Source organism: Armigeres subalbatus, chromosome 2, assembly GCF_024139115.2.
Source record: "Armigeres subalbatus isolate Guangzhou_Male chromosome 2, GZ_Asu_2, whole genome shotgun sequence".
NCBI classification, from domain to species: domain Eukaryota; kingdom Metazoa; phylum Arthropoda; class Insecta; order Diptera; family Culicidae; genus Armigeres; species Armigeres subalbatus.
Window position 1 is genome coordinate 312,041,470 of NC_085140.1, and position 24,878 is coordinate 312,066,347.

Sequence of the window (24,878 nt, forward strand, 5' to 3'; positions counted from 1 at the left end):
ATTATGCCACCTAATGAATCATCCCATATCAAAAAGCTAATAAAATTCATAAGTTAATGAAAAGTATAAGTTTCGGAATGTATGTGACTAATGCGATGTATAAGTTTTTTTTTATACATATCATTAAGCGCCTGCTTTGGCAAAAAAGTATTAGAAATCTTAATAATAAATAACATTAATTTTTCTTACGTGTACATATTTCATTTAAAACTATTTGTTTACAATTTCATTCGTGATTTCTTCCAGATATGCTTATGGAACTCCAAGAGTGTAGCCAGGGGGCGTCGCTTCCCCCTAAATGGTGGAAAGATTGAACGGGTACCGAAATGAATTCCCTTAAACATGTGAACTTTACGATCCAATCATATTCAGAAATAGGTGGTTGAAATTCAAAAGATTCCAAAAAGCTTATTACGGTATCCAGGATCCATGATATATGAAAGTTCAAAACAACTCGAAACAATTTGGGGTCAAGAATTCGCCTTGAAATTCTTCTAGAAGTTCCCCTGGGAGCTTCTAAATTCCTCCGGAAAGTTATCCACAAATTCCTCTGAAAATCGTTCGAAAATCCCGTTCATGTAATTGTAATTCCTCCTTATCTAGGAACCCCTCACTATTTTTTTTAGGAAATTCCTTGAAGATTTATTTTCTTCTTTCCTAGTTTTACTTCTATAAATTTCTTTGGCTATTCTTCCAGAAAAATCTCCGGGATTTCCTTCAGGAATGCATTCGAGAGTTCCTTCAAAAATACATACGGAATTTCCTCCCAAAATTCCACCAGAAGTTTCTTCGGAAATTTATGACGGAAACCCTCCGATTTCGCTGCATAATTTTACTTGCAAATTTATAAGAATTTTTTTCGGAAATTCTTCTAGGAACCTCTCCGGGCATTCCTCCAGGTACTCCTCCGGTATAACTTCCAAGAAATTTCCCGGGAATACCTCCATAAATTCAATAGCGAAATCCTCTAGGATTTCATTCTGGAATTCTATTCGCAATTAGTTCAGAAATTTATTTGGGAATTTCTCCCGGAATTCGTCCAAGGATTTCCCCGAAAATTCTTACAAGGATTTTTCCGGGAATTCATTCTGGTACTTCTCCAGGAATTTCTTCTGAAATTTTTCCGCGGAATGGTCCTAGAATTCTCTCCGGACTTCACTAAAATTAATTTGATTGTTTCTCCAGGATATCTTTCAAGAGTTCCTCCAGAAATTTCTTCAGAACAAACTCCCGGGAATTCATTCGGTAATTGCTTCAGCAATTCATCTGGGAATACTTTAAGGATTTCATCTGGGAATTTCTGCATTAATTCCTCCTGGTATTTTTCCGGGAATTCCTTCAGATGTTTCTCGGGAAATTCCTTTAGGAACTTCTCTTCTTATGACTTCCTTGTGTGAATTCTTCTGGAAGTGCTTGTGGGAGTTCCTCTGGAAGCTCCTCTAGGAGTTTTTCCAAGAGTTCCTCCGGGAATCCTTCCAGGAACTTCAAAGGAATTTCCTGGATAATATTTGGCAGAAATTTTACGGAAAATGGGTTTTTGGAAGTTCCTCAATTGGCTAAAAGTCTCGATAATAAAGACATAAAAAAAACTCCTGGAGGAATTCCCGGAGAAACTCCCGGATGAATTGCCGGTGGAATTCATGGAGAAGCTCTCGGAGGAATTCTTGAACTTCCGGAAGAATTTCTGAAGAAACTCCCGGGAGAATTTTCAAAGGAACCCTCGCAGGAACTACCAGAAGAAATATCGTCTAGCTGAAACCCTTGTAGAGAAATATAGCTGGACCATCATAATCATCAGAGGAGAATTCCCTGAGGAGCTCCCAGAGAAATTCTCGGAGGAGCTTCTGGTGGAATTTCTATATAAATTCCTGAAGAATCCTAAATGAATTCCAATTCTGGGGCAATTCCCGGAATTTTTTTTAGATAAACTTCCGATAGAACTACCAGAATAATTCTCGGAGGAACTCCCGAAGGAATGGAAGAATTCTCGGAGGAACTGGAACTCCTGGAGAACTCCCTGAGGAATTTTTGGAGAAACTCCTGGAGGATCTTTTTGTGGAAATCTCGAAGCTTCCACCGGAATTCTTTTAGGATTTCTTTGGAAATTAATCCCGGAATTCCTCCGAAAATTACATTGTTGATTTCATTTTCGGTATAATTTCTGTATAAATTTTCGGTGTAATTCTTGGAGATTTTTTTTTAAATTTTTACGAGAAATTATTCGAACATTTCACGAAGAATTTTATGGAATTTACACAAGAAATTCGAAGATTTTTCACTCACAAAATGTTCTCTGGCAGGAATTGCGGAATTTCCACTGAATATTGTTAAGAATTCCACGGTTCAATTTTTCTGAAATTTTTATGAGAAACAGCATGAAATTATCTGCAGAATTATTTTCAGAACTTATAAAGAAGGATTTCTTGGAGTAAATAATGGTAGAATGTTTAGATCATTTCCCGGTAGTATTTCTGAAGACATTGCCGAAGAAGTTGCTGGAGGCATTCCCAAAGAATCTTTGATAGAATTCCCGATAGAATGTCTGGAGCAATTGTCGAAGGAATTCCTGGAGAAAGCTTGCATATTGTTTTTTCTGGTTATTTTATAATAAATATTATTTCATAGAGGATTTGTTTAGAAATTTAGATGTATGGTTCTAGTTTTCTAAAACTCATGGAAGAATAAAGGATTTTTAAAGCCGATTTTATATTCTTTCTGAATACTAAGTTCGTTGATAACTTTCTCACTTTATTTAAAAATATCAGATGAACAACAATTCATGCATTTTTAAATCCATTATTGGTTTCATCATTCTTCTTCTTCTTCTTCTTCTTGGCAATACATCCCCACACTGGGACAGAGCCGTCTCGCAGCTTAATATTCATTAAGCATTTCCACAGTTATTAACTGCGAGGTTTCTGAGCCAAGTTACCATTTTTGCATTCGTATTTCATGAGGCTAACACGATTATACTTTTATGCCCAGGTAAGTCGAGACAATTTCCAATCCAAAAATTGCCTAGACCGGCACCGGGAATCGAACCCAGCCACCCTCAGCATGGTCTTGCTTTATAGCCGCGCTACTTACCACACGGCTAAGGCACGGTTTTAATCATTATTGTTGTTAAATAAACGCACAACGTGAACGTTGCATTGTGGGTGTGAATGCGTCACGTTCATTGGCGTTGGGTTTTAGTACAAAAAGCTGACTTCAACGCACAGCGCAATGCGCTATTGGGATCCAGCCTTTACTGTTAGTTGAGAATTTGGCCTTTAAGTTTTTGGAACTTAGAAGGAAATAGTGCTAAGTACTACAGTCAAACCACCATGAGTCGATATTGAAGGGACCATCGACTCATGGAAATAACGAGATGTGGAATAGGAAATCCTTGGGAAGCTGTTTGAAGGGACCATCAGAGTAGCCCAGAAAATATTTGGCATAATTTGCTTCCATGAGTCGATATCGAGTCATGGAAAATCGACCCATGGAGGTTTGACTGTAGTATTCATGTGTTTTTATAAAACTATGATTCGGAAGACCTAAAATTGGTTTCCCTCACTCGAAATCCTGGCTACGCTCTTGTATAACTCCAAAGTTGCTTATGAACTTTTTTCAGGAGTTACCTCGAACATTCCTTCAGATTTTCTTAAGGATGTTACCTAAGGAGTTACTTCGGAAATTCCTTCAAACAAATCTTTGATAATGCATACTCAAATTCCTTTGGAAATTGGTCCAGAAATTTATTTGGGAATTTCTCCATAAATTCCTTCGGGAATTCCTTCCAAAAATTTCTTTACGAAGTCCTTCAAAAATTCAACAGAAGGTACGTCTTCAGCATCTCGTACTTGACTTCACTCCACTAAATCAGTTACATTTTTTTACCACGTCGATTGCCTCAGAATTTTTCCCTGGAATACTTTCGGAAGAATCTCTGAAAGTTTCTTTACAAATTTCTCCAGAAGTTTCTTTGGAAATACCAACAATTTATTTTTTCAAAAACCCCTGAATACTGGTTATGAACTTCTCTCAAGAATTTACTATGAAATTTCTTCAGAAATTCTAATGAAAGTGCCTCAAGGAAATACTTCGGAAATTCCTTAAGAAATTGCTAAAGAAATTCCTAATTCTTGGATGATTATCCAGCTGGCAGGCCACTTATCATAACATTGGAAATAAATACTTTTAAGTTTATGTATCAAATGCGTACCTCCGGGGATTTTAAAAGTACCTCAATATTTCCTAGAAAATCGGTGGCCTGCTGAATTTTTCGAAAATCTTCGTAAAAGTTCCCAATTTTATCGCCACTGTAATGTACCAAGTACGTACCTCCCGGAACTATTTGTTTTTCAACGTACCTCAAAATGTCCCATTCTTTCTTATAATAAACTTTGAAAACGCTTTATATGTTATACCCTGACCCCACAGTCATGGGTCACACACTAATATGAGTCATTTCCATTTGATCAACATGCAAAATTGAGTGACTAATAATTGTTACAAAGTGACCCATATATGTGGGATCAGTGTATAACTCTAAGGAATCGGATTTCTTCAAAAATTTTAGGCTGGAAACATATATAAAGCCTTACACTTAAGTTTAATAATGGCAGTTTCATATGAAAAAGCGTGATTCCGGGCAAAAAAACATATAAATACATTACAAAACTCCTAAGTACACACCAAAAGATAAATAAGAGCTTACGCCTGAAAATAGGCAATATACAGTACGCGCCGATATGGTATAGTATTTTAATCAAAACGAAATTAAAAACCAATAAGATAAGGTACATTGCACAAATTGACCTCATCAAGGACATCCTTAGGTAAGGTACACCGGGGCAAGTTGAAATGCGGGGTAAGTTGAAACGGAAGCTGTAATTTAGATCAGCAATGACCGAATGCCCTGATTATTATTTTTTCAACCAATTACTCCCCTAAACGCACCTTCTGACTGCCATTCCCGGAGAATTGCAATTACTAAAAGCAATCCCTGCCACTGTTTATTTTTCGCCTTTTGCAAAATCAAACCAACTTTTTGACGTACCACTGAAACAGATCTCAAAATGATGTTTGGAAGAGTTTTTTCATCAAATTTTCATGGTAGGTAATCATTGAATGTTGAATAAGCATAACGATTATGAAAAATTGATGAAAGATACGTTTTAGTTTTTGTATTTTGCTCGTTTCATATTGCTCCGCATTTTCAACCCATCGGGGCAAATAGAAATGCGTGGTGCGGGGCAAGTTGAAACAACGATTCAATACGTCACTCTCACAATTTAAATTTCCAGAATTACATAGTCCTTAAATACATTCGGAAAACAAAAATTAACAGAAAGGTTCAAAATTCTGTAAATTAATTTTAATAAATTTCCGCCCATATTGTCATGAATGCAACCCTTCTACAATCTTCACAAAAAAATAAACTGAAAAGGGGCCATGTTCAAGCTGCACGGTCTAGTTTTGAGAATCTTAATCTACTTCACCTCGCTGTGAGCACTGGGTCTCAAAAAATAAAACATAGAACATGTAAACATTTCGTTAACTCCACCTTTCACTTCCCCAGCCCCCTTTCTCCAATCGAGAGTCTATGAGAGATACGCTGGTTAATTAATGTGGATTTATGAAAAAGCCACAGCCGAATTAATTAAGCGTACAATTCAAAGAAAGAGTATAGAATATAAAAATCTGGAATGTGACTTTTATGCGAGTAAATATCAAGATGAGACAACACAAGTGGGATTTGATTTTCAAATTTCTAGAACAAAGCCTACTTTTCTATTAGGGTTTTAGGAGACAATTTTAAGCTAATTTCTGATATCAAAATCGTCAAAAATTTACATGGGACTCTTATGTGAATCTTGGCAGTATAGTCACCTTTACAACCTCGTGCATCTTTAGTCACACTGAGTACATATATTTTGTTTTTAATACGGTACAGTTAGCTTATGTCTGTATACAGCGCAGTGTTTCAACTTACCCCGATATGCGGGGCAAGTTGAAACGATGCATATAAAAAAATAATTTTTGGTATGCAAAATATTTATAAACAAGTTTATCCCAAGTTTGTCGCAATTGCATAGTATGCCAAAGCTGAACCTGGCTATTCGTGCTGCACTATGTTGTAACGAATGTTCATCGACAACATTAGTTTGACATTCATAGTATATCATATTCATGGTGCTTTGGCTGCCAGTTAGGCCAATGCAAACTCGATGTCGATCACGCGAACAGGAGCGACACTAGCAATCTTATACTTATGAATCAACTAGATTGAAAGTGCCATTAGACATCTAATACCTACTAACCTGTACTAACTAATGCATCTAACTAACAAGACGAAAGTGGGAGATTTGTGAGAATAATGAAAACGCGCCTCATAAAACGCTAACTAAATGACGTGCACAGTAGCAATGATTTCTGTAATCTGTTATCGGTTATAACCAGCAAAGCATATTTCTATCTCTACCAACTGTGCTCAATTATTATATCAAACGGAAGACGAAATGATTTCCCAATAGCGGATAACAGTGCATAATGCACGCCTGGGGCAAAATGGCCCCACTGAAAAATCACTCATATAATCTTTTGTAGGTCATTTACGGGCGAATATTACTATTACAATTCGATATTAGTTATTCATTATTAAACTGCAATGAAAAATGAGCAAAATTCATTCCTTTTTTCTTAAATTTAACGATTTGCAAACTATTCACCACACCCGTAAGATTGTCGTTCAATCCATTAAGACAAAACAAGCAACCATGCGTTCACCATTATTTTACATGCAATTAGGCCATTTAACACCACCATTCGGGCGTTTTGCCCCAACCCCATTTTTAAAACTTATTTTGAATGCGTTAGGAGGTTGTTTTGAATAAGAGATCATTGTAAAATGTAGTCAGTTTTGTAAATTTTGAATCTACACGTTGAAATGTGTGACCAACCACTTTTGGGTCACAATTATATATTTGGTGGCAAGGCCAGTTAGTGGTTTAGCCCTGTTAAATTGTTATCTATGTTTTGTGCCGTCTTGAAAAATTAAATGTCTAAATGTGAAATAAATATCTGTCTCCACTTCCGTAGTGTTTGAGTGATGTATATTTAACGTTTGGTAGTCTTCTGGTTGATGTCTTTATTTTATATAAATATTTTGTTTTCATTTGTGTTTACTCCGACCGTAGTTTACTAGATTTATTCATTTATTTTTCCATTTATTTGTTTATTTATTTATTTATTTATTTATTTATTTATTTATTTATTTATTTATTTATTTATTTATTTATTTATTTATTTATTTATTTATTTATTTATTTATTTATTTATTTATTTATTTATTTATTTATTTATTTATTTATTTATTTATTTGTTTATTTATTTATTTATTTATTTATTTATTTATTTATTTATTTATTTATTTATTTATTTATTTATTTATTTATTTATTTAATTATTTGTCTAGATTTTTTATTTACATTCCATATTTATTTCATAGTTTATTTATTTATTTTTCAATTTACTCGGAAACAAGTGTTAGAGACTTTTCATTTGTAAGGCTAAGCATGCACCCAGTTTTGTCGGAGTAAACAACTAGAGTAGAATAGGGCATCAACCATATTATTAAGTCTTCGTATGTCACCTGTCATCGTTCGTCGATCATCGTGCCGTCACATCATCGTCGTCCTCGTCATCCACCATCTTAAGAAAATATGCAAATCATGAGGAGAAGGATATAAAAAGGCTCAACTGACTAAGAAAGCCCTCTTGTATTATTATTCGCCCGGAGGAGTGACGGTAGTGTGTCCGCGGTATAGGACGTTAATAAACCTAACCGCCAAGTTCCGCGAAAGTTAGTTGTGCTAAATCGCTAAAATCACCTAACTAGAACCCAAACTACAAGGACATTAACAGCGTGATTAAAACCTAAACTAAAATTCTAAAACACGATAAGATCAAGTGAATAATGCGTGGTGAAGACCACCTTTACTTTGAGTGGAAGACAATAGTGCACCAAAAGTTAAGTCTCACATGACTTCCACTTTGTCCGTAGTCACGGTAAGAGGACAGGCAGTGTAGTGGGAAATAATTTGTCTGAGGACTGATGTCAGATTCCGGGGTAAGCCCGCTCGTCCGATTCCACTAGTGAAGTTTGTGCATGCGCGTTTCGGTACCACTCCCAGGGCAAGGAACACTGGCCTACGCTACAAAAGGCCATAGTGACACACGAACATTAATAGTTCCCTCGTTAAGTGTGGGAACAGTGAAGAACTAATAAAGAGAGAAAGAAGATGAAGAGAAAGAAGAAGAAGAAGAAGAAGAAGGTGAAAAAAGAAGAAGAGGAGGAAGAAGAAGGAAGCCCAAGTGAACAAGAAGGACGCTACTACGACTATGGAGTTGCTGCAAGTCGACCACCTCAACGAACGGCCGCAACGGTAAGCTCACAGAAAAGTAAAAAAAAAAACAAAAATTATGAAAAATTTAAACGGATCCGAAGTTTAAAATTAAACTAGTTATTTTCTTATTTTGTATGGCCGCTAAGCCCTGACTGTCTTCCTCGTTATTAAAACGACCCTGAAAAGGTGTGTTGCAAACCCCTGGCCTTATGGGGCTCCCATGACAGGGGTTTCCACCACACTTTGTGCAACGAAGCACTTAATTAAAAGTTATTAAAGATAATTAGTATCAAATGGTTCGATACCCTTGTTTATATAGGTAAACACATCGAAAAAGCTTGAGGTGGCCATTTTGGACCGTTCTCTCGAAAACCATAAACCCATCCGAATCAAAAAGTAGGCAGTTGTTGCACTGCACGGATCTAGGATAGGATGTGCCAAGTAGTCATTAAAAAACCGTACCGATTTTTTGTCACAATCGTACCGGTTGCTGATTGGTTGAAAATGACATTTTTTTTTTCGAACTTACGGCATATGTTACATTCGAACTTAGCCTTTACTACAGTTTACTATCATTTGCTACATGCAGAAACCTCAAAACAAAATAGACCCCATGATGACGATGATGATCTCATAATTTTGTTTCAGCTGATCGGCAAAAGACATGTCTGTTTTATTTGTTTTTATTAAATTGGACTTCTATTTTCAAAAACAAAGCTGATTCGCTTCGATTCTGATCAATAAACTGCATTTGAAACATGAGTAGCAACGTCTTTAGCAGAATACAAAAAATCAGTAGTTCTTTTATTCATACCGAACCAGTTGTTTGTAGTATGTTCGAAATGTGTAAGTATCGTCTCTGTTATTCATACGAACATGTTCCACACGTGACGTTTACCAATGAAAATGTAGTAAACTCGAACTTACTACTTTTTATTCATACAACCCAATGTTTCATTAGTTAGTTAGCGCCTACAACGGGAATAAGTCGAGGCTTACAATTTTTAAATCGATTCGTGCATTGAGGGAATTCATGAACCGCAGCTTTTATCGTTGATGCATTGTAATAGCACACTATGTAAACACGTTATGCTCATTCATTCTTATCTCGAGTGGTTCACATTTTTGACTCCAAAGACGTTATGAGTTTTCAGTCTGTTGTATTATTATGTTGGATGGGGGATCCCCGATAAGAAGGGGAATTTCAAATGCAGGATTGGAACCCATAAGCAAAGAATGCATAGTGTGAATCAAATTTCTATGGGACACATAAATATCTCCAGCCAAGTTGTAGTCTAAGTCAGTTACCAACTTCATTCTAAGCAGAACAGTACCATGTCGCAAAAATACTCAGCCAGATTTAAAATTTTATGTCTAATGTTGGGCCTTTTCCATGGGCAGTCAGTGATATCTGGAGAAGAGACCACAGTGAAATCCACGCTCACTACCCCAAGTAACAACGCAAATAGTGATCATTTCGGATATGAAGTGCTTCTCACCAAAATGGATTATATCGAATACAAGCTGATGGAGCTCGAATTCGAACTAAAGGAACAAAATGAGCAGACCACGCGGAACCAAGCCCGACTGGAGAAAACGCACGAGGGGATGTCATGGATGATCACCAGAATGGAGCAAGCAATTGGTCAAAACTTCACATCAGTAATGGGACAATCTTGGAGAATTTTACAACAGCAAGTAAGCTGCTCCAATCATGAAAATTTACGGAATACGTTGTTCAAGCTAAAACCAGTCAAAGGACCGTCAGACAACGTGCGAATGCTGTTCGATTTACAACAATTTAAGGCGAGGGGACCGTTTGAGTCGTGCAAGGCCGAGCCGAGTAAGACATCGGGGAAATATTTGCTGCAGCCTTTCTCTGCCGAGGAACCATTCGTTGGTTACTGTGAGCAAACAAAGTTCGGTGGCGGTTGGTTAGCCATTCAACACCGGTTCGATGGTTCCGTGGAGTTTTATCGAAACTGGACGGAGTATAAAAGCGGCTTCGGGGAACCTGATAAGGAGTTCTGGATAGGTCTCGAGCGGTTGCATAAACTGACCAAAAACAAAAGCCATCATTTGTTGGTGGAGTTGGAGGATTTCAATGGGGATTATAAGTATGCAAGATATGCCGGATTTGAGATCGGTGATGAGTCGGAGAAGTACAGTTTGAAAACGCTGGGAGCTTACACTGGAACGGCGGGCGATTCTTTATCCTATCACAAAGGAATGATGTTTACCACATTGGATAGGGATAATGACAAAAATTCCGCAAACTGTGCCGAAGTTTGTACAGGAGCATGGTGGTACAATACGTGCCATCATAGGTATGATTAAATAATTCGTTATAATATGAAACAGGTGGTGATTTTTTTTTTATCAATTGCAGCAATCTAAATGGGCGCTTCATGACCGGAAATGATCAGAAATCCATCACTTGGTACCATTTCAAAAGCGCACATTATGGACTGAAGTATACGAGAATGCTGATTCGTGAAGTGTGAGGTGGTTATGGTAGAAGAAAATATTGTATAATAATTTGCTTCTGCAAGCTTAACTGTCCCATATAGATTTGAAATCTATACCAGTTATGCTTGCGATAGCAGTAATAGAGTGTTAGAAGAATATAAGCCCAAATTAATACATTAAGCGGTGCTGTGGTTTTTCTCGTGCATTGGAGATTATATGAGTTGCATAATTTCCATCATAACAGTTAGTATATTAAGTCATTCTTATCAATTCCTCTTTTTAAATCAAAAAAGAATTCAAAGATAAAACCGCACAGCTTATTTACAGAGCTGCGTTTGGTTTTTTGATACTCAAGTTTAATGTCTTGATAAATTTACTTTAACCCTTTATAAGGCAGACGAATCTAAACAATAAATTAACAAAAACAACAATAGGACACAATGTTGACATGGTATTAAACTCAAATGTATGTTTGTTATACATTAAACAGTTCAGAAACATTGAAAAATTGGTGGCAATATAGTTGCCACTGCCCGTCAAGCGGGACAACATTGGTGGCAATATAGTTGCCACTGCCCGGCAAGCGGGAAAACAGGCAACAACAAAAATAAATAAAAGATTAATAAAAATTAGGTTTCACGTAAAACCAGTCAAATTAAGGCACGTTGCTTGTTTTGGTGAAGAGTCCTAGTCGGAAAACGCATTATAAGTGAAAAAAAATTTTGCGCTTTTGTTCCCAAATTGGGACCCTCGGGAAAAACAAAATTTCGGCAAAAAATCCAAAAACCAAATGTACAGAAAGGCAAATCTGACGCTAATCACGCTAATCACGTAATAATCTAACTCAGGAGATTCAAAATAACTAATACCAACGGGAAAAATGATATGTTTGTCGTTTTTTAACGAATTATAACTGAAAATCCTCCTTCCACTCGAAACATATGATCTGTTCGTAAAAAAACTGTTCTCTAATTGACATTTAAATTTTTTTTTTATGGCTCAAATTCATCCATGGTGTTACTAGGAAGCAAATAAACCCAACACATGGGAAATAATAAGTAGAGCTCTTATTGATAAATAGAAAAACATATAATTTGTTGGTGGCCACTGCCTTATAAAGGGTTAATCGACTTTGCAATATAGTCTAAAGCAATAAACCAAAGTTAGAAGCGATGCAGTTGCGAAATGAAACGAAATTTTTTAGAGCTAGTCGATCAAGTGGTGTCTTCCAGGAATTCGATCAATTTTTCTTCGTTGTGTGGCGATAGAATCACTACAGGTGTCCGGTGTACTACTCTAGTTTGAAGTCAAGCGTTGCTTTGCACAAGCGTAGCAATCTGATAGGACAGATAGGACAGCCCTTCAGACCTTTACATTGCTTAAAGTACCCCCTAGTTTTTTGTTCAGTGTGCAACGGCAAAGTTGCTCTCCACGCTCCACGCCGTCTCGTACCTGCCGGATTGGAAGCGAACGTCATCTTTGCAGGGTCCCTGTCCGGCATTCTCGCAACATGCCCTGCCCATCGTACCCTTCCGGCTTTAGCTACCTTCTGGATACTGGGTTCGCCGTAGAGCTGGGCGAGCTCGTGGTTCATTTTTCGCCGCCACACACAGTCTTCTTGCACGCCGCCAAAGATTGTCCATGTTTCATGTCTGTAGAGGACAACCGGTCTTATCAGGGTTTTGTACATGACCCATTTGGTGCGGTGGTGAATCTTTTTTGACCGTAGCTTCTTCTGGAGCCCGTAGTAGGCCCAACTTTCACAGATGATGCGCCTTCGTATTTCACGACTAACATATAAGCCGTTAGCAAGGATACAAGGTAGCCGAATTCCTCGACAACCTTGAAGGTATCCCCGTCTATCGTAACACTGGTTCCCAGGCGGTCCCTGTCGCACTCTTTGTCTCTTGTCACAAACATGTACTTTGTCTTTGACGCATTCACCACCAGTCCAATTTTTGTTGCTTCACGTTTCAGGCGGGTGTACAGTTCTACCACCTTTGCAATTGTTCGGCCGACAATGTCCATGTCAGCGAAACAAAGAAATTGACTGAATCTGTTGAAAATCGTATCCCGGTTGTTACACGGCTCTCCGCATGACACCTTCTCGCGCAATGCTGAACAACAGGCACGAAAGTCCATCACTTTGTCTTAGTGCCCGGCGCGATTCGAACAAAATCTTCACACAGTTTTGCACACCATCAACCGTTGCTTTGATCAGTCTTGTAAGCTTCCCAGGGAAGCTGTTCTCGTCCATAATTTTCCATAGCTCTACGTGGTCTGTACTGTCGTACGTCGTCTTGAAATCGATGAATAGATGGTGCGTTGGAACCTGGTATTCACGGCATTTTTGAAGGATTTGCCGTTCAGTTAATATCTGGTCCGTTGTCAAGAGGCCGTCAACGAAGCCGGCTTGATAACTTCCCACGAACTCATTCACGAATGGTGACAGACGTCGGAAGATGTAGGCGGCATTAAGGATGATGATCGCTCGAAATTTCTCACATTCCAGCTTGTTGCCTTTCTTGTAGACGGGGCATATAACCCCTTCCTTCCACTCCTCCGGTTGCTGTTCAGTTTCCCAGATTCTGACTATCAGTTTGTGAAGGCAAGTTGCGAGCTTTTCCGGGCCCATCTTGATGAGCTTAGCTCCAATACCACCCTTACCAGCTGCTTTATTGGTCTTTAGCTGTTGAATGGCATCCCAAACTTCCCTCAAGATGGGGGCCGTTTGGCTTCCATCGTCCGCTGAACTGACGTAGTCATCTCCTCCGCTGGCTTGACCTTCACTTCCTGTACTCTCAGCGCCATTCAAATGTTTCTCGTAGTACTGCTTCCACCTTTCGATCACCACACGTTCGTCCGTCAAGATGCTTCCATCCTTATCCCTGTACATTTCGGATCGTGACACGAAGCCTTTACGGGATGCTTTGAGCTTCTGATACAACTTGCGTGTTTCTGGAGAACGGCACAGCTGTTCCATCTCCTCGCACTCCGCCTCTTCTAGGCGGCGCTTCTTCTCCTGTAAAAGGCGAGTCTGCTGTATCGGCTTCCGTCTATAACGTCCCACGTTCTGCCGGGTACTTTGCTGCAGCGCGACCGCCCGCGTTGCGTTATTCTCCTCCAGAATTTCTCTGCACTCTTCGTCGAACTAATCGTTCCGTCGACTTCGTCTTACATACCCGACGTTGTACACCGACGGGTTGTTAATGGCTGCTTTGACTGTATTCCAGCAGTCTTCAAGGAGGCCCCATCAAGCTCACTCTCTTCCTGCAACGCTGCCTCGAGATGCTGCGCGTATGCAGTGGCGACATCAGGTTGCTTCAGTCGCTCTAGGTCGTACCGTGGCGGTCGTCGGTACCGAACATTGTTGATGACAATGATGATGGATAGTTTTGGGCGCAGTTTAATCATCACCAGATAGTGGTCAGAATCGATGTTAGCGCCACGATATGTCCTGACGTCGATAATGCCGGAGAAGTGCCGTCCATCAATCAGAACGTGGTCGATTTGTGATTCTGCCTGCAGTGGTGATCTCCAGGTGTACCAATACGGAAGGCTGTGTTGGAAGTAGGTGCTGCGAAGTGAGCGCTGAACTTTCCAATAGTTGATCTAAACTTCTCCTCTTGGCCAACCTGAGCGTTCAAATCTCCTATGATGCTTTTGCCGTCGTGGCTTGGGCAGCTGTCGTACTCACGTTCCAGCTGCGCGTAGAATGCGTCCTTATCAGCATCAGTGCTTCCGGAGTATGGGCTATGGACGTTGATTATGTTGAAGTTGAAGAACCGGCTTTTGATCCTCAACCTGCACATTCTTTCATTGATCGGCCACCACCCGATCACGCGCCTTTGCATATCGCCCATCACTATGAAAGCTGTTCCCAGCTCGTGTGTGTTGCCACAGCTCTGGTAGATGGTATGAGGTTTAGGGTCATTTAGCCAAATGCCGTTTGGCCGAATGCCATTTGGCCGAAAGGGTCGTTTGGCCGAACGCCATTTGGCCGAATGCCGTTTGGCCGAATAGTTGAAATACGTTTTCTAAATAAGTGTGTGAAGGAAGAAGGAAGAAGAAAGAAGAAAGAAGGAAGAAGGAGAAAGGAAGAAGGACGCAGGAAGAAGGAAGAAGGAAGAAGTAAGAAGTAAGAAGAAAGAAGGAAGAAGGAAGAAGGTAGAAGGAAGAAGGAAGAAAGAAGGAAGACGGAAGAAGGAAGAAGAAAGAAGGATGAAAGAAGAAAGAAGAAGGAAAAAGGAAGAAGTTCTCGGTTCACTTTTCTATTTCCACTTTTTACTTCTCACTTCCTACTTCTCATTACTCACTTCTCATTACTGACTATTCAGTACTTGCAATATGAGTTTTTTTTTACTATTCGGCCAAACGGCTTTCGGCCAAATGACCCGTTCGGCCAAACGGCATTCGGCCAAATGGCCTGACACCATGGTATGATTACCTCTAAACGTTCGCACCATTGATCTCGTCCATCAAAACTCCTGCAGCGCTACGATGCCGAATCCACGTTCCTTGAGCACATCGGCGAGTATGCGTGTGCTCCCGATGAAGTTGAGAGATTTGCAGTTCCACGAACCGGGTTTCCAATCTCTAGTCCCTTTTCGTCGCAGTGGTCTTCGCCGATGGTTCCGGTCCGTACTCTCTTGTTGATTGTTCGTTGCTTATGTTTTTTTAAAGGCTGGCTTACAGGGCCTGACACCAAACCCCCTAAATTTCCGGAGGACCATTCCTCCTTATTCCCGGTGGACTATGGTGCACAATTTCACTTAGAGTCCCTCGCTGGCACTCGGACGATGATCAGCCGCCCCTAACATGGAGAACAGACGCTGTTGTGAGCCGATCTTGACATGGAGAACAGACGCTCAATAAGATTTGCACCTCCGGAGAGGAGCAAACCCCCCTTCCCAACGGGGTTGGTTACCCGATCTTCCCTAAGGTTGCTCGTATCCCGGCCAGCACCACGGGGATAAATAGTAATTATTTGTTGATTCGTGGCTCCCAATAACTATATTCATGATTCACAAAATATAGACTATATAGAAATTCATAATATTTTAACCATCCATTTAACCAACGTATAAAACACCTTAATAAAGAAATAAAAAAAAACCATAACGTATGTGCCCATTGGAGTCTCCAGTTAGCCTTTCGAGCAAGGGCGTAGGATTGTCAATACGGAGATGGCAAGCTCGATTCTCGGTCCGGACTAGGATGGTTTCTGGTGGGAAACATTATTGGTTCATTTTGCATAGTGTATCAATTTTGCTTGCTCCACAAGATACATACTTATGCAATAGCGGGCACAGAACAGCATTCAATTAATAACTAAAGAATACTAGGTTGAAAAGCAGGCCAAGTTCCAGTATGAATGTATAGCCATTTAAGAAAAAGAAGAAGTGCCAGAAAAAATGATTGATTTATTGCGCACATCTATTCGAACACACAATCAGATATCACTTCTGGTTCCGTAATATGCTATTTGACCCATGTTTGCTATAGGACACCTATCATAGGGCACATATAATGAGTTCATTTTACAGCGATGCTATAGTTTATAGCCAGGTGCACGTACTTGGTGTACGAGAATGGTGAAAACTCGTGCGTACCGCACAGGCAACATCAGTTTCAGCTTTAGAATAAATCAATAAATATGACGACAAATGTCACTCCAACAATTCTATGACTTGGCAGCACCTTCGCTGGGAATACCTGTTGGTGCCCTTCTTGGCAATATAACGACTAAGACTCTGTATTTAAACAGTGCCAGTAGAAGTGCAATTTCTTACTGAGCAAACGAGAACCACCATGCGACAAAGTGCCGGTAGTTTCCTTCCTTCCTGCTCGTTGAACCTCAATCAAGAAAAATTACATCAGCTCATGCAGACGGCACTCTCAAAGTGCTGCGTTCGTGAAAGAAAGTACCCGGGACTAGCCACACGCTGGGGAATGCGACTGGCACACTGAATCCGTCTTGCGAAGCCCGGTGTATTGTAGGGGTGCAGAGGTGCTGTTCATGTTCTTGCATAAAATAAGTAGGCATTTAACATTGTATGTTTTTTTATCATGTTGTTCGAAGGAAACTTGTTTGAAATGTTTCAACATTATTTGTGTAATACGGTATTAATCGATCGTATTTCGAAAAGATTTATCGTTGAAACTCCCAGATGGAAACAAAACAATCAGTATGACTGAAGTGGTAAGATACCCTATGCAGCAAAACAAGTACTGGTTGACTGATTGGTAGTGGTAGAATTGTAGAAAACATAAACATTCTATAGCGTTCATCGTTGTTTTCGTCCTCCACAAGTCTTTGGGCAGTCCAGAGAAATTTAAGTGGGAGGTTAAGGACAGGGTGTGTCTTTCCGGGCCCGTACCAACGCGTGCCATGCAATATTATGCGATGCTATATGGACCAAATTAACGGGGATGGTGTGTCTTGATATGATCGTGTCCCTTATTTCATAGGACCTCCACAAACCTTGATTTATCCTAATAAAATTGATAGTCTTGCGAGCAAAGGCGTAAGATTGGCAACACCGAGATGGCGAATTTGATTCTCGGCACGGTGTATCTCCTTTGACTATATAACTGTGGAAATGTTAATAGAAAACAATGTTGAAAAGCAAACCAAATTCCTGTTGGAAAGTAGACATTGAATAAAAAGAAGAAGTAAAAGAAGGAGAACAACATATATTTTGATTTTCCCATGATCGAAAAATTATCCACGAAGTCTCAATCCGGTCCTGGTTTTTAAGATGGGCCGATAGAAAATTAAAATTTTGTAGCTCTTTTGATGATTCCGCAACCGACTAGCTGGCTTCAACGTGAGTTATTTTGATCCATTTATTTGAGTGTGGATTATTTTAATCGAGAAGTCGTGTATGAGGAATGCTTCTTGACAGAGGCTATTCATCACAAAATTGTTGGCGTCACCATTTAATGACGACTTCTGTCGGGTTTTGTTTCACTCCCACCGCTGGAAATGGGTCTTTGCTTCACACGTCATTAATTTTTAAGCAGATTTATTACTGTGTAGATCCATGATATACATGCTGTGGCTATGTCTGGCTATGTTGACTTCGATTTCGAATCATCGGAGTTGGTATTCCCTTACCATTGATGCTCATTATTTCTGGTGAGGAAACGGAGGAAACTGCAATACCACAGATCACTAATAAAACGTCATTCCAGTCATCCTTGAAAGTACTTTCCCATCATTTTCGCACCAAAACATCAAAACTGTTTCGCACCGACTGACACCAGCTTTCTCCGCTCTGACTTTCGCCTTAAAACAACAATAATTTATATACCTTTTTGCAGTTGCTGCCGCCCATGGCACTCAAACCCCCATTTTCCCATCTATCGGGAGGCGAAGCAACGATACAGGATGGGCAATGTAAACAGTCAGCCAACGAGTTGCGGTTGAGCGATCCGACGAGAGTGGCGAAAGTAAAAGACAACACAAAATGAATGATAAATAGAAATAAATTTAAGCTAATTATAAAACCAACCCCACCTCCATGAGGTAATGCGAACTACCAGCCAGCCCAGCCGCGTGTCGCACAGTGCGTTCTCCTCCTTGGAACGCGGTGGAACGTAAAAGGCGCAGGTAAACGGAAGGTCAGCATTTTCCTGCTGATTACTTCTGCGCGGCTAACGGAGACCGGGGTTGCTGATCGTTCGAGATTGTTCAAGTTCTTCATTGGAAGTCTCTGCACCATGGATGATGGAACTTATTTTGATATTTACGTAGCATGTAATAATGAATTGTTTGTTTGGTCAATTTTTTCGAACTTGTTTTCCTTTATTATGTTCAAGGTTTCGTAAGAGAATGCGTGTTTATTTTTTAAATTATTTTTTGTTGAATAAATTCGAACAGCTTGAGGCATTGAGAAAATGTTTACATAGATCTACCCTACATCTAGTGTAGGGCCTAGCCATGAATACTAACAGTTTTAACTCGTACAAATAAACATATCAGGATGAACGAATGATAGTACGAGACCTTGGTAGATAATAGACGAGTAAACAAAAGAGGATATAAACTATACAATTCTTCTTCGATGGCTCTACATTCCAGTTGGAACTTGGCCTGCTTTTCAAATTACTATTCAAATTACTAGTATTCTATTAGCATTTCCTCAGTTATTAATTGAAAGCTTTTCTATGCCCGCCATTGCACGAGTATGTATCTTGTGTGGTAGGTACAAGAGCTACACTATTATGCCCAGGGTGTAGTTTCCATCCCAAAAACATCCTATACCGGACCGAGAATCGAACTCTTCATCTCCAGATTGGCAATCTTACGCCTTTACTCGCAAGGCTACTGGAGACCCCCATAATTAAAACTATACATGGAAGAACTAAATTACTCTAAAGTGAGTTCAATCCGCCCAACTTCGCACTTCCGTACGGGAAGCCAAATTAGAGTAAATGGGGTCGAAGTAGTTTGTCTTTACTACCATGATGAAAAAAATGTACCTAGCGTAAGTTCTATTCACTAAACTAGAGGTTTAATTCACTCAATTTCGACTTCAGGCAATAAACTCAAGGTTGGCTTCCGGTATCGAACTGGTGTCGATGCATTTGTTTTGACAACAGAAGAAAGAGTGGATGGAAGAAAAGAATAGAAAAGAGTAGAAGGTTGTATTAGGGACACAACCGCAAATTAAACGTAGAATTACGTATAGTTCGAAAGATGGATGCAAAATTCCATTATTTTTGCATGTTCATTGCGAATGGATGTAGGCAATTTACAGTAAAAGTGAAATTTAAACACTACCTGTCGAAATTGGATTTTCAATAGTTAAAAGCATTGAATCAATTGTTTACAATAGTTATATGAAATCTTAGAGAATTGATTGAACGATTCATACCAAAATCTCCAGAATCCGTTGAAAAATGGGTGAGTCAATAATGTCACTTCCTGACCTCGTTTCGTGACGGTCCCAAACTCGAAACTTTACCGAAAGACGTAATTTTACGTGAAAAAACTCTAAATTAAGTTTAAAAATACTCAACGCTGGTTTTTTTTTTCTTCCGTGTATAAAATGAGTGTCGCTGCGGTTCTGCTACCAGAAACACGTTAGGTACTGAACTGTCAAATCATGTGAATTTTCTTCATCATCCCTTTTGGCCCTGACGAAAGCGAGAAAACAAAATGGTGGCCGGGTAATGCTTTTTTATTTAACCCGGCAAATGATATAGGACGCCAATTTTTAAATGCTTATTGAAGCGTTTAAAACATTTTAACCTTTTGAAAACATTTCCGAAGTATTTTCAAATATTCTTCTCATAGGGGAACTGCTCCTTGAATTCATACCATGTACCAAAATCAATACCATTCGAAAACAAAGAATTGGTGCGCTAATTGTTTTATTTCTAATTTTTGTGAATTTTTTCAGCAGTGAGCACGCCGGAAAACAACAAAACACGACACAAATTGAGCCTAAATCGCCTGTTTAGCGAATTATATTGATATAGGTGCATGTTATTAATAATGGAACAGATACCCTACTTCACCATCTTTAAATACAGTGATTTCACGCACACGTTCGTCGTTACTAAATGGCAGCAGCGCGGCCTCAAATCAAATCCCCGCCAGCACGAGATGGTCTGGACAGCGACAATCTTTCTCTTTAGGGTCTGTCTCATTTGGAAAATTAAACTTAAAAGTGACAGTTCAAAAATTGAAAAATCACCCGGTCATAAGAATGGCTGGTGCTACCCAGCAATTCCAATAAGACATCGATGAAAAATGCTTCGATATCTGTCAAAAATAATCTTGCTCTACGAGCAGGGTTATTCGTTAATGATTGAAATGTCACTTTTAAGTTTAATTGCAGTTTAATTCTCCAAATGAGACAGACCCTTATAACCTCTTTTGAGTAAACAGATCGGTGGTTTTGTTTTCCTACGGAAATAGAAGAAGAATAGAAATTAACCGCCAATTCGAACACCACAAAACGGTGTCTCGATCATAGGCTTATTTAGAGTCTCGGACTAGGGAGGGGAGGGGCAGTTGGTGGGATGTATTTTTCTAAGTCAGCGGTTCTCAACCTGGGGTACATGTACCCCTGGGGGTACCTTCGTTGGCCTTAGGGGGTACCTCGGATAAAAATGCGTAATGGCGGATGATTACAATTCCAATCAAAATTATTTGACAAAGTGTAATGTTTTCAATTTCAAAACATTGTTTTGTACATAATATACATAAGTAAATCAAAGCCTATTGAATCCTGCCCTCTACAACTCGCTCAGTGTATGAAGGATTGTGGACAACAGATCAAAAGCACACAACGTCGAATTTTTTTTTTAATTTCAATGCGATTGAAACAAAATGTTGAATACTATGTTAAAAATATGCTTCCGAACTAAAATCTTGAGTCTAAAGGTCCGGAAACTACAATTTGAGAGGCATGAAGTTTTTTTTTTCGAAAAGCTCAGTTGCTTTTTTGCAAGAGGATTGGAAGCATCCTTGTAAGCTTCTCGAAACCTCGAAAGCTCAGAAGCCAGCTTTCAAGAGGCTCGGAGATGCCTCTTTCAAAAGGCCCTTTCAAAAGATTCGGAAGCCTACTTTCAAGACTTTTGGAAGCTTCCTTTCAAGTGGGCCGGAAGCCTCCTTTCAAGAGGCTCGGAATCTTTCTTTTTAGAGGCTCAGAACCCTCCTTTTAAGGGGCTTGGAAGCCTATTTTCAAAAGGCCCGGAAGCCTCCTTTCAACAGCCTCGTTACAAAACGCCTGTAAGCCTACTTACAAAATGCTCCAAGGCCTCCTTTTAAGAGGCTCGGAAACATTATTTCAAGAGGCTCGGAAGCCTTCTTTAAAAACGCTTGGATGGCTCCTTTCAAGAAGCTCAAAGCCTCGTTTCAAGCGGCTCAAGTGATTCGAAAGCCTCCTTTCAAGAGGCTCGAAAGACTTGTTTCAAGAGGCTCGGAGTCATCCCTTCAATTGGTTCGGAATTCTTCTAACAAGAGGCTTTTAAGCGATCTATCAAGATGCTCAGAGACCTTCTTTTAAATGGCTTGAAATCCGCCATTTAAGAGGTCATTTTTCAATAGGCTCGGAAGCCTCCTCCCAAAAGGTCCAATGGTCACGAAAGTCCTATAGGAAGCTTGATCTATAAACTTACGGTGTAATGAAAATTTTAGCCTACTTTTTGGAGGGCCATAAATCCAGTTAGGTTTCAGGTCAATTTTTCGTATATGTTATTAGTTACGCTTTTTTTTTTCATTTACGGCAAAAAATAATGAAAAAGTTCGAAGGGGTACCTCCCAAGAAAAAGGTTGCAACTTCGCAAAAAAGGTCTGTCCAGATTCCGTACCAGCAGAACCGCTATTTCGAAAATCAATCACTGATCCCGGTTCTTTGGGTGGACCATTCTCAATGCTGGAACTTTCTATGTCTCTTCTTTCATCGAATAACTCTGCTCCGGGATGCGATAACATCAAATTCAATCTTCTAAAAAATCTCCCAGATGTCGCAAAAAGACGATTACTCGACCTGTACAACTGTTTCATGGAGTACAACATTGTGCCACCTGAATGGCGACAGGTCAAAGTAATAGCTATTCAAAAGCCTGGGAAACCAGCGTCTAATCACAATTCATACCGACCGATTGTCATGCTACCGTGCATGATGAAATTATTGGAGAAAATGATCCTTTCAAGAATTGACCATTGGGTCGAGCAAAATGCATTACTGTCAAATACTCAATTCGGTTTTCGAAAAGGTAAAGGAACAAATGATTGTCTAGCGTTGCTCTCTTCAGATATACAGCTGGCCTATGCGCACAAGGAGCAACTGGCTTCAGTTTTCTTGGATATTAAGGGCGCTTTTGATTCTGTTTCCATAGAAGTACTGTCGGAAAATTTGCACAGTAGTGGATTACCCGTTATTTTGAATAATTTCTTGTACAATTTGTTGTCAGTAAAACATATGAACTTTACTCTCGGCACGCTGACAACTTTCAGAAATAGCTACATGGGCCTTCCCCAAGGTTCATGTTTAAGTCCCTTGCTTTACAATTTCTATGTTAAAGATATTGACAAGAAATCCTTCCTCACCCAAAAGCTATAGTCCCATCAGCCTTCTCTCAGGATTATCCAAGCTATTCGAAAAAGCTATTCATAACCGGTTACTTGAGTCTGCCGAAAATCTCAACATCTTGCTCGAGGAACAGTTTGGCTTCCGACGCGGTCGGTCAACTGTTCACCAACTGACCCGAGTTACCAACGTCCTCAGACGGAACAAGTTTGTCTCGAAAACATCCGCCATGGCCTTACTCGATGTCGAGAAGGCATTTGACAATGTATGGCATGATGGCCTGGTGTACAAACTACAACGCTACAATCTTCCCAGCTACCTGGTGAAAATCATCAACAATTACCTGTCGGCAAGGACATTCCGGGTCTCAATCAGCGGAGCGAGTTCCAATGCGCACAACATCGTCGCAGGCGTTCCCCAGGGCAGTATCCTCCGGCCCCTGCTTTTCAATCTGTTCACCTCCGACATGCCAGAACCTCCAGAAGGCGGCATTCTGTCTCTGTTCGCAGATGACACATCCATCGTCTACAACGGTAGAGTGATCAGAGCGCTAGTGGCAAAACTCCAACGAGGCCTGGATGCCCTGACAGAGTACCTCACCAGCTGGAAGATCTGTATCAACGCGGCGAAGACCCAGGTCATCATTTTCCCCCACTCCAAATCCCCTAAACTTGTTCCGCCTGGGGACTGTAAAATCATCCTCAATGGCACGACTGTAGAATGGGCCAATGAGGCCGACTACCTTGGCTTGACCCTCGACAGCAAGCTTATTTTCAGGCAACAGGTTGACAAAACGGTGACAAAGTGTAACGTCTTGTTGAAACTACTGTACCCTTTGATCAACCGCCGGTCGTCATTGTCCCTGAAAAATAAGCTTGCTGTCTACAAGCAAATCATCCTCCCTGTGATCGAATACGGCATGCCGGTCTGGGAGAGCTGCGCTAAAACCCACCACCTCAAACTTCAACGGGTCCAAAACAAATTCCTGAGGATGATCCTCAACACCCCTCCCAGGACAAGAACATCCGAGGTTCACCGTCTGGCCGGAATAAAAACCTTACATGAACGCTTTGGTGAGTGTAAAGAAAAGTTTAGGGTCCGTTGCTTGCACTCGGACCAAGAAGCGCTTAGGGCGCTAGTTCCAATCTAGGTTATCAAATTTTCATTGTAAATATTAGTGTACATAGTAGTTAGGTTATCAAATTTTAAAAAACACACTAGCGCCTCCTGAAATCCGTCATGATACATTATATTTTAAAAATTAAGTAGAAACATAAAAATAATAATAATAATAATAATTAAAATTGAAGTTGGAGGGCCAAGCCGGCCGATCACTGTACATGTCAAAAAAAAATTGTAGAACAAAAAATGTGTAAATAAAGAAGAATTTTACTACTACTACTACAATTGTTTGAAAGGACAATGCACGCTTAGACAACTTGCAGATGATGCCGTGATCTCCCTAAGAGGTTCATGTGCAAATGTCCTGCAAAGACCATTGCAAAATTCCCGAAATAACCTGACTGTTTGGGCCAGACATTTAGGGATTGAGTTCTCTCCGCAAAAAACTCAATTGGTAGTGTTTACTAAGAAGCAGTACCCTGCTCAACTGAAACTAAAGCTGTTGAAAGATGACATAAACCAATCTTTATCTTCTAAATACCTTGGGGTCTGGTTAGATTCCAAGTGTACCTGGAAAACCCATATTGATTATTTGTTAGAGAAATGCCGAAGAAGGATCCATTTTCTCCGTTCTATCTCCGGAACTTGGTGGGGCGCTCACCCGGAAGACCTAATCAAACTATATAAAACGACTATTCTCTCTGTTTTAGAGTATGGCTCTTTCTGCTTCCTCTCAGCAGCTGATTGCCACCTAATCAAATTGGAACGAATTCAATATCGTTGTTTGCGTATTGCTCTTGGCTGCATGCATTCAACGCATAACATGAGCCTAGAAGTGCTTGCT

At 39.9% G+C, this 24,878-nt stretch overlaps 1 protein-coding gene and 1 long non-coding RNA gene across 3 annotated transcripts in view; one reads left to right on the plus strand and one right to left on the minus strand.

The window, feature by feature from the left end:
- The window catches only part of LOC134216736 (uncharacterized), a 55,960-nt gene that overhangs the window by 14,020 nt on the left and 17,062 nt on the right, over nt 1-24,878 (minus strand). The window lies entirely within an intron of this gene.
- On the plus strand, nt 9,652-11,045 carry LOC134212590 (microfibril-associated glycoprotein 4-like). The gene is made up of 2 exons (XM_062690582.1): nt 9,652-10,720; nt 10,783-11,045. Exons 1-2 carry the CDS (start codon nt 9,729-9,731, stop codon nt 10,895-10,897), a joined length of 1,107 nt encoding a protein of 368 aa, XP_062546566.1. The 5' UTR covers nt 9,652-9,728; the 3' UTR covers nt 10,898-11,045.